The 10,582-nt window shown below is 43.6% G+C and overlaps 1 protein-coding gene across 1 annotated transcript; it reads right to left on the bottom strand.

Moving 5' to 3' along the window:
• Nucleotides 1-1,186: 1,186 nt before the first annotated feature.
• On the bottom strand, nucleotides 1,187-7,573 carry KRT33B (keratin 33B). Its single transcript, NM_001346095.1, has 7 exons — nucleotides 7,181-7,573; nucleotides 5,681-5,763; nucleotides 4,087-4,243; nucleotides 3,009-3,170; nucleotides 2,789-2,914; nucleotides 2,444-2,664; nucleotides 1,187-1,658 (listed from the first exon to the last, which is right to left on the bottom strand). The coding sequence occupies exons 1-7, from the start codon at nucleotides 7,526-7,528 to the stop codon at nucleotides 1,532-1,534; spliced, it is 1,224 nt and encodes a 407-aa protein (NP_001333024.1). The 5' UTR covers nucleotides 7,529-7,573; the 3' UTR covers nucleotides 1,187-1,531.
• Nucleotides 7,574-10,582: the final 3,009 nt, after the last annotated feature.

Raw genomic sequence — 10,582 nt, 5'->3', positions numbered from 1 at the left:
TTGCTTTAATACTGGCAGACACAGAGACTTAATATCCTAGTTTCATTCTGAAGAACTTCTGAGGTAGGGAAGGGAGCTGGTTCCAAAATCCAAATTTAGTCCTTGTGGTTGGTTACAAAAAGTCAAACAAGAATAAAAACACTTTAAAAATCTGCTGTGTACTACCCAGATATAAGAGATGCCCTTTTTACTGTTAAAAGTTCCTCAATATTTCCCAAGGCAAGTTTTAGAGATGTCTGGGGGTACTAAGAGCATCATCTTCTCCCCTTGTGATAGTGTTGAAGGTTGTATAAGATCCTGGAGCTTGTTAAGGATGGGGTTCATTCCCTCACAGGCATACCTCATGTATAACTGACACTCAGAAAATGACCTCTGAGCTCCTTACTGTGTGAATAGGAAAGAAAATGAGTCAGGCTTCTGGGTGGTTCAGTTGGTTAAGCATCTGCCTTCGGTTCAAGTCATGATTCCACAGTCCTGGGATCGAGTCCCACATCAGGATCCCAGCTAAGCAGGGAGTCTGCTTCTCCCTTTCCCTCTGCCTTCCGCACTGTTCATGCTCTCTCTCGTGCACACACTCTTTCTCTCTCTCTCAAATAAATAAATAAGATCTTTAAAAAGAAAAGAGAAAGAAAGAAAGGAAAAGAAAGAAAGAAGAAAGAAAAGAAAAAGAAAGAAAAAGAAAGAAAGAAAGAAAGAAAGAAAGAAAGAAAGAAAGAAAGAAAGAAGAAAGAAAAGAAAGAAAGAAAGAAAGAAAGAAAGAAAGAAAGAAAGAAAGAAAGAAAGAAAGAAAGAAAGAAAGAAAGAAAATAAGTCCTATCCTACAGCTCCTGGTATTTAGTTGGTGTTCAGTAAATGTTAGCTCCTGTTCCTCTTCTATCTAGCAGGCACTTAGAAAGAAAAAGTGGAACTTTCTAGAAATGTTAATAGTGTGGTACCAGTCAGCTCCCATAATGAATATTCACCGTATTTGGATGAGGCCTCTTACCTTAGTGGTCCCACGGGTTCCTGGCTGGCCCAAGTAGATGGACGCCAGGCTCACTGCACCTAATGAATGTTAATTAATGGTGATGAAGCCCTCTGGGGAGAGGATTAATGACACAGTCCTCCTGTGCTTTCAAGTGGCTTTATAAGAAGCACATACAGAGTAAACACTTTGGAAAGAATGAATACAAATGAGAACCATCACTGCTTTGCAAGAGGAAAGTTTATTAGATTTACAAAGGGATTTAGGGACCTGTGAGGAAGGTCAAAGCAACAGAGAGAACCACAACACATCTCCTATGACACCTTCTCAGCCCAGACCCATCAGACCATCAGGTCACAGAATAACAGAGAGAGCAGCCTTGAATAAAGGGGATCTGGTGGGCTAGGCTCAGAGCCAGGCCACACCTGGGCATTTGCTCTCCTTCCAGACCATGATTTATGGAGATGCCTGGGGCAGCTTCTGGGGCTGATGCTTGTCAGAGAAGCAGGACTGGTCCATCAATGGCCTTTCTGTTTTCATGCAATCCTCTTGCTGGTCCCGGGATATCTAGCATCCAAAGGTGTTGCAGGGCCCACAGCGGGAGCGTGGGCCACAGGGGGTACAGGGATTGGTGACACAGGGTCCGATGGGCTTGTCACATGCGTTGGTCGTGGCACAGGGGTTGCAAGGCAACCTGGGACACAGAATTAATAGCTTGTCAGCATGAGAGGTACAATTTTTAAAAGGGAAGAGCTCAACCCAAGGAGACAGAAAAAGCAGAAACTGTTCTCTGACATCTTGGGAAGCCAAAGCCTTGTTTGGATTGCTCTTTTTATCAAACTCTGAGATAGTTGGCAGAAAAGAGCAAAAAAGACCGAAGGTTGAATTCCAGCCCTGATTCTATAAGCCTGGAGTCATGGGGAAGTCACTTCCCCACCTAAGCCTCAGCCTCTTTGCCTGTAAGATAGGATTGGTAATACCTACCACACAGAACGTGTTCATGAAAATACTGTCAGGTGACAAGTACTGTACTCCATGAGCTAACAAATTGTCTTCTTTATAGATGTTCATCTATAAGATAGTTATACTGTCCCCATTCTGCCTCTATCAGATGATTCCAACAAGGATCAATCCTAAAGCACATCCTAAAGCACTACTCAAATATATGTGATGGTTTTTACAGTTTTGTTTTCCCTCTTGCTATGACAGGCCAACCGCGAAGGTAGGTTTTATTTACCCATCAGCTCCAAAAGCTTATAATTTGGAGAAAACAATCAGGTCTCATGAGTATCTTTTGAGACAGAAAATACCTTCCAGCCAGGTAATGACAAAAAAAATATCTTCCATGGTACACCACTGCAACAGAAAACTCTGGTCTATGCAGACACATTGGCCTCTGAAACTTGACCTTCAAACTCTGTTTTGTCCTTGAGTAAAACTGCATGTGCCTTGCAAGAATGTGGCCTGCTCCCTACTCACTTGCAGTCCTCGCTCTCCAGCAGACCCCGGTACGTGTTGATCTCACACTCCAGCCGGGCCTTGACGTCCAACAGCACCTGGTATTCCTGGTTCTGCCTCTCCAGGTCACACCTGATCTCAGCAAGCTGGGACTCCACGTTGGTGATCATGCACTGCACCTGGTTCAGCTGAGAGCTGTAGCGCGCCTCAGTCTCTGTCAGTGTGTTCTCCAGGGAGTCCCTCTGTGTGGGGAAGACAAAGAATGTCACAGAGCCACTCCCCAGGGGGCTTCTCCATGGGGTTTCAGAGAAGTCACAGGCTTCACAGGTTCAGGAGAGCATGGGCATTACCCTGAACAACACCCACCAGGTTGTGCTGAGCCTGGAGCTCAATCTCCAAGGCGTTGACCGTGCGTCTCAGCTCGATGATCTCTGCCTGGCAGGACTGCAGCTGCTCCGAGCTGGACACCACCTGCTTGTTCAGCTCCTCAGTCTGAAATAGCACAGGGGAGAAGACAGGGTCAGACCCTGCCTCAAGGGCCCCGAGGGGCCAAGGGCCCTCAGTGGCCACGTGCTGAGATGCCCACCTGGGTGGTGAACCATTCCTCCACGTCCCTGCGGTTGGTCTCCACCAGGGCCTCATACTGACTCCTGGTCTCATTGAGCACACGGTTCAGGTCCACGGTTGGGGCTGCATCCACCTCCACGTTGAGGCGGTCTCCAATCTGGCAGCGCAGGGTATTGACTTCCTGAGGGAGGAAGGGGGAAGAATGAACCCACAGGGGAAAAAAACAGGCTATAAATAAATTCTTTTTGAATGAGTCCAGTTTGGTGGGGAGAAGATTGCAATGGAACTTAGGAAGTATGAGTTGAAGCCCAGTTGATATAGAACCCTGCTAAATTACCTCTGTGTGATTCACGGTTCCTTTCTAAGTGTCTCCTCCTTCTCATGATGAGGCTGCTTGAATAAGTAATTGCTAATGTCTCTTTCCATTCCAAGATTCTATCATTTCTTTCTGATTTTTCCCTTTGCTCAGTAATGAGTCTGGCATGGTACCTGGTTTATAATTATTGCTACTTAAATATAGAGAAACCAGGTATAACTCCTCCCATTTATTTCATGGTCGTGTACCTTTATATATTGTCTACTTGGGGTAGTTTCATTTGCTTCAAAACATCTAATCTTTGATATGGGTATCTGATGTCCTACTATTACATTCAACCATGAAGTCTGAGTCAACCACTATTTGAATTCCTTCATCTCTCATTTTTCTCATCCATCCCTCCATCCATCCATCCACTGAGTTCTAGTATCTAGGTGACATATAATATGAGGAAGTTTGCTGTCTCCTTCTAGTCTTAGTCCTTAATATGGCACCTACACAAGATAATAGATCTTGTCAAGCATTAGGAAATATTTTAAAGATCTTTGTATGGATTTTTGGCCATATATCTGGTCCCAAATGGAAATAAGTCAGTTGACCATATTCTCTTAAGTAAGAGAAGTAAGCTTATGACCCATTCCCCCAGAATCCCCCAAGTGTGTTTTGAACAAGCAGCAAAATGTTGTGTTAGTTCTAGGGTGCTTAGCAGAGACCAACCTTATGCTGCTCAAGGGAGGTATAGAACTTCCATATGAAATGATGTGGGCTAGAACTTCCTCACCTGCTCATGGTTCTGCTTGAGACTCAGCAACTCCTCCTTCAGGGACTCAACCTGGGCCTCCAGGTCGGACTTGCACAGAGTCAACTCATCCAAGATCCTGCGCAGGCCGTTAATGTCCGACTCTACCAGCTGCCGCAAGCCCAACTCTGTCTGGTACCTGCACACACAGAGAAAGATCAAAGGGAGTGAAAAAAGAAAACTTTTTCAGGGCTTTACTAGGCTGGCCTAGTCAAATGTATTACATTTTTTAAGTTTTTGAACTTTTTTTAAAAAATTCCCTTTTTGGAAGGGGAAAAAAAATACCACCACGCTGAGTAAGAAGATCTATTTCCTGAGATCCCTGAGATCCACAGAGAAGGTTTTGGTAGGGGGGGGTCTATGTACAGTTTTAATCTGATATTGACTGCATTTGTTCTAAGAATTTGCACAGACTGCTATGGACTAAGCCCTGGCTTGCCTTTTAAGTGAGATGGTGAACTTCATAAGCCTGTTGTATAGATTATCTCACCATCCTTTCCAGCCACCTTGAAAGCAACCTGGTCTTGTAATAAAAGCACTGAAGTAGAAATCAGTTAGCTTCAACATTGCAATTATGACCATGGATAAATTCCTTCATGTCTCTGAGCCTTCATTTATAAAATGGAAACCAAACTAACACTTCACAGGGCTGATCTGAAGATGAAGAAATAGCATAGTAATTACAAATGTGTTGTAAACTATAAAGTTCCACAAAAATGCAAAGAATTCTTATGATTGCACACAGAAAATGATTACAATCTTATGATTGCACAGAAAAAAGTGATATTCTGGGATCCCTGGGTGGCGCAGCGGTTTGGCGCCTACCTTTGGCCCAGGGCTCGATCCTGGAGACCCGGGATCGAATCCCACATCGGGCTCCCGGTGCATGGAGCCTGCTTCTCCCTCTGCCTGTGTCTCTGCCTCTCTCTCTCTCTCTCACTCTCTCTCTGTGACTATCATAAATAAAATTTAAAAAAAGAAAAAAGTCATATTCTGAAATCGATTTTGCCTCCTATTTTTGTGATTTAATAACTTTTTTTCCGATGGGCTTATAGTGACAAACCTATATTAAGAAACAGGTGTTGGGATGCCTGGGTGCCTCAGAGGTTGAGCATCTGCCTTTGGCTCAGGTTGTGATCCCGGAAACCTGGATTGAGTCCCACATTGAGCTCCCTACATGGAGCCTGCTTTTCCCTCTGTCTATGTCTCTGCCTCTCTCTCTCTCTCTCTCTCTCTCTCTCTCTCTCTCATCTCTATCTCTATCTCTCATGAATAAATAAATAAAATCTTTTAAAAAAAGAAACAGGTGTTAAATTCACTTTTAAACTTGGTCTACATGTTAAGTTGAAAAAAGAGAAAGAATGGTGATTTCTTTCACTCCTTAAAAAGAAGTTTAAAATGCAGCACTCATGCATACAGTGAGGAAACTGACTTTTAACCCAAATAACTTAATGCAAGAATCTTCCCAATGCCATCCCAGACAACTGCTGCTTGCACGTGCCCAGGACAGAGTTCATCATGTTGCAATCCAGCCTGTCCATTACTAAATTGCTCTGATCATTAGAAAAAATCTTACTTGGTCCTGAAGTCATCTGCAGCCAGTTTGGCATTATCGATCTGCACCACCAGCCTGGCGTTCTCAGACTTGCTGCACAGGATCTGCAGACAGGATTCATTATAAAATGAATTCTATTAAGAAGGAATGCCTTCTGTTTTATAACGAAAGGCCATTTTTTTCAAACACACACTCTTTCCAAATAGCTTTGAGTTTTCTCAGATGTTCAGTTTGGGGACAAAAGGAGAATTCATTAAAAGCACTGTTCATTTCAAAACTAAAACAATCAGGGAAATGTGTCCTTTGTCATGAATTCTTCTCCCCGTGGTCTGCCTCTGGCTTCCTGCAGAAATTGAGCATACTGGGTATTGGGCCTCCCTTAAAGTGACCTGTGTCCCCATTTGCTCAGAAATATGGGGGCTCCTGAGATGCTAAACCCAGAAAAATCCCAGCCAAACCTCGTCCATGCTTTTGCACAGAGCTTCTCCCTCTATCTGGAATGCCCTAGGATGTCCTCACACACCTAACAAGACCCTTCCATGATCCACATTCCCCCTCCAGCCCCTAGCTCCTCCTGCAGGGGGTCACTTCCTCCACACGCCCCCACAGTGCTTTGCACTTAGCCAGTTATGCTTCTCCCCTTCACTCTAGCCATGTGTTCCATGTCTGTCTCCCCTATTAGACTGTGAGCTCCTGAAGGAAAGAGACTGCCTTACTCTGCACTTGATCTCTCACTCAAGCACTGTGCCTTGTATTCAGTAAATGAGGGCAAATGAATGCATGCTCCTCAAATTGCATGTCCCTTTCTGGCATTCACTTTGCCAGCATTACTGAGCAGTGGACAGGTAATCTCCTTGGAGAATCAAAGGTTTGTGCCATTGAATATAAACCCCTCCTCATCCATCAAGCCCTGCTCAGATATTCCTCTTCTGGGAAGTCTTCCCTAATCTACACCATGTATCAAGTCCCACCTCTGTTTTGACTCTTTCTTTATCTTCACCTCTATGCTTGCATTTCTGGCCTTAAATTCTCACCTGCATACTTGCTCTAATGGATGGTACAGGGTCTATGTATATTAGTGAGGCTTATGGGGTCAATAGCTCTTTTGCTTTTCTATGGATACAGTCTCTTGCTCTTTAAATATTTGAGGATCTACTTAGGAAATTCCTAGCTCCAAGAAATAATTCAGGGGCATATTTTTTTAAGGCTTTAGGCCTAAAACCAAGACCAAGATATCATAATGGAACTAAAAAATTAGTTACTCTGTTTTTAGGTAAGAAGCAATGTAGGATTGCTATGACTGATCATAGTCTAATGTCTTATCCTGCCCCAGTCCATAGCCTTCCCTGTAGGGTTTTCCAAATAGATTCTCTAAGATGATTTGATGTGTCCTACCTAAGCCAATGAAGTCGGCGTCTTTATTATCACAGCTTTGAATAGTCTTAGATCCATTCAGAAGTCGGTATGTTTCATTTAAATAAATACTTAACTAAATCGGCAATGTGGTGCCCACCCCCTCACCTTCTGCTGGAGCTCCTCAATGGTCCGGAAGTAGGACTGGTAGCTGGGACACACGAAAGGCACCTGCTGCTGGCACCACTCCCGGATGCGGCTCTCCAGCTCCGCGTTCTCCCGCTCCAGCTGGCGCACCTTCTCCAGGTAGCTGGCCAGGCGGTCGTTCAGGAACTGCATGGTCTCCTTCTCGCTGCCATTGAAGGAGCCCTCGCAGAACCAGCCACAGTTGCCCACGTTGGCAGGGATGTTGCAGGCTCCAGGCAGGGTGCAGGTATGGCAGCTGGGGGGCACGCAGGGCCGGGAGGAGCAGGTGGAGCGGCAGCTCAGGTTGGGCAGGCAGCAGTTGTAAGGCATGGTGCTGGAGGGAGTGGAGCTCTGAAGGGCAGTTTCAAAGGCTGATTCCTCTCTCTGGTGTAAGCCCTGGTCCTTTTCAGGGCTTTATATTCTGTCAGCAGTGGGTGTGGTGACCACATGCAGCATTACCCCCTTTTACCGTATTTGCCAATTTTCCCATTTGTTATTTAGCCACCTCACGCGAGTCCTTTACCTCATAAAATGCTTTATTCTGGCTTCCTGCTAAGTCAGGACTCCTCACCAATTATGCTGGTTAGTTAAGTAAGACCTTCAAAGTGACCAACCCATTACCTTGCCAACAGCATCGATTGTTCACAGGGTGTTGAGTTAGAGTGACAGCTGTACCCTGCCCCCCAGAGAGGGGCATGTCTATGCCTCTTTCTCCTAAAGGAAGAAACATCTGTGTCTTACCCAACTCCTGTTCAGTGAGGATTCTGTGAGAAAAGCCATTTAAGAGAGCCCACCCAGAGACTAGACTGTTTGATAGAGAATCCTGGAAGCTGAGATCAGAGCAACCCACGAGGCCATCCTGTTCAACAGCCTTTTACCCTTCCATCCAAGCAAGATAGAGGCAATTCTCCTCTCTCCTTACAGGGCTGTTGGAAGCCTCCCTGCCCACACCAGGCTCCATTTCTACTCTTACTCAATGTTCATAGAAAATTTAGGAAACTAACAACTTGGGAGAACCCACCCTGCATGAAGACTGTACTGTATGCTTACACACAACATGAATGCTATCAGAATGGCTGATCATTGAGCACCCACTGTTCAAAGCACACAAACCCCCTATAGGGTTTGTAGATGAGAACACCAAGTCTCTGAGAGGCGGCCTGTGGTCCCAGAGCTCCTATGTGGTAATCCAGCATTCAAACCCAAATCTCTCTGATTCCAACAGCCATGCTCTCTCCATCACACCAACTGACTTCCAATCTCCTCACACTGAGATGTGATAGTGCATACATAGATTGAGTTCAATGAAGCTCAATCACTACTAGACAGTATCCCCTCCTAAATTAGAGTGGGCCACAAAACAAAAGCCTGTTCTCTATCCAAAGGTAATTTCTATTCTAATGGAAGGAAGTCTACTGAGTAAGTATAATACTTGCTAAAAGCTTGAAAAAAGGAAACCCCTGATTTGATATAGAAACATCTGAGCCCAGTTCTCCAAAGGATGTAATCCTGAAAAAACACCACATCACAACATGTTTAATAGCATCTTGTGATCATCAATACATCTTGGCAAACAAATGTTCTGCCCTTGTGCTATTCCAGATGAAGATACAAACTATGAGGATTTTATGTTTAATCTATCACTGCTCAAAACAGGACAGACACTCCTTAAAGCAGTTCCTTTTGGAAGCTACTTACTAATTCCTCCTGTATACCCACCACTCAGATCACCCCTTCTACAAAGTTGGCCTCACAGTCTGGGACACTTTTTTTTTTTTTTTTTTGATTATCCACTTCCACATTGAAAGCAAATCTTCATCTTCTGAAGGTGTGTTTATTTTTGAAACCAGCCAGATATCATTTGGAACCAAGTCTAGTGAGTGGGATAAACAACCAAAGTAGCATCTTTAATGGGTCAGAAACACATTGTGACTATAAAATAATAATGTATATTTTCTTGGGTGATTCTGAAAGTCATTTCCAATGTGGAGCTTCAAATATGCTTCCATAAAATATAGCAGATTTGGAGCAAATGTGTGATCTCCCAGAATGTAATTCTTTGAAGGCACTGCCATCCTTAACCACATTCACAATCCACAACTCTCTGCCCCTTCTTCCTGAATTTCCACCTTTAGAGAGATATGGAATGGGTGTGCTTATTTAAAATTATTCCAAACTGAAGCCCTATTGGATCAGATCAAATAACATAAAGCAAATAGATAGATTCATTAGCTTTTCTGTTTCCACCCCCCCCTTCTTCTATGCCCCAAATTTCAAAAGAGAAAAATCTAGACAATGGTAGTTTTTAAAGAATAAGAAAGGAACGCTATGTTGTAGATTGGCAAAAATGCCCATGGGGATCCCTAAACCATTACAGCAGCTTCCACCTCAGAGCAAAATGATCCAGAGGTAAGTATCCTTGTATCTTCAAAAGTGGAGGTCAGAGTTTAGAAAACATTACTACTCCCACTTCTGGAGTAGAAATAATCATGATTGTTGCATAGCTGCATGGTCATTAGATTAAAATAACTGAGAGGATTTGGATTTATTGAGAAAAGAGCCAAGTTTCAAGTCATTTCCCAGGAATTACAGAAGGCAGTTGCTTTTTATTTATTCCACTTACTGTGGGCCGTGAATCCTTACCTTTACATAAGCAATGCCATTGTCTCTAGTCAATGACCCTTCAATAAAAATGATGAGCAAATCAAATCCTAACAAACAAAAAGATTTTATTATACCTGCCCATGTAATTGTGGCAGACGCCGTGGTAAGGCTTCTGGTCACCAGATGTGAGAAAATTGCAGTTGAGGTTTAAAGATACTATTTATTATGGAAGCCAAGGCTATTTCTGTGGGAGAGATCACATGCAAACTTATCAAGTGACACTTAACCACAGAGTGGAATCAGAGCAGACCTACCAAGACTATCCTCCCCATGGCAGGACTTTAAAGGTATTAGGAAGTCTCCCCATTCTTTTCGAAAACTGTCTTCTTTGATGGCCAGGTACTGGAACTTAAAGTTCTCACCATGAGAAATGTATTTTGCATTCTTTGGAAAATGCAAAGTAACATATTGGGCCACTTACGGATTTATTCTATTTTAATGTAGACGAATGGCAACGGGAGGCCAGGAGTGCTGTCACTGGGCACACACAGACCAAGATACAGATGATTGCCTGAAAGAGATGAAGAGTGTCCCACTGGAGAATTTAAAAAGCAAAAACACTGTTTTATGCCAACACTAGCCTATCCTGCTGGGCCAGCCCTAGTTAGAACTACTTATAAGAATAAGATATAAAGCTTCCATAGACTGTTCCCTAAAGGTGTCTGTTGCAAATTTGTCAATCACTCAGTCTTATCACATTGAGGGGATAAATTATGATAG

The sequence above is a fragment of the Canis lupus genome, chromosome 9 (assembly GCF_011100685.1).
Source record: "Canis lupus familiaris isolate Mischka breed German Shepherd chromosome 9, alternate assembly UU_Cfam_GSD_1.0, whole genome shotgun sequence".
Classification (NCBI taxonomy): domain Eukaryota; kingdom Metazoa; phylum Chordata; class Mammalia; order Carnivora; family Canidae; genus Canis; species Canis lupus.
Note: the sequence above shows the minus strand (reverse complement) of the source record. Positions and strands in the feature narration are given on the sequence as shown.

Bases quoted from the DNA above. Each gene is read 5' to 3' on its own strand.
- KRT33B (NM_001346095.1), bottom strand. From the start codon at position 7,528: ATGCCTTACAACTGCTGCCTGCCCAACCTGAGCTGCCGCTCCACCTGC. The intron at 3,171-4,086 runs GTGAGGAAGTTC...TTCCTCCCTCAG, and splicing joins TCAAGCAGAACCATGAGCAG to GAAGTCAATACCCTGCGCTG. The intron at 1,659-2,443 runs GTGAGTAGGGAG...TCTGTGTCCCAG, and splicing joins CTGGAGAGCGAGGACTGCAA to GTTGCCTTGCAACCCCTGTG.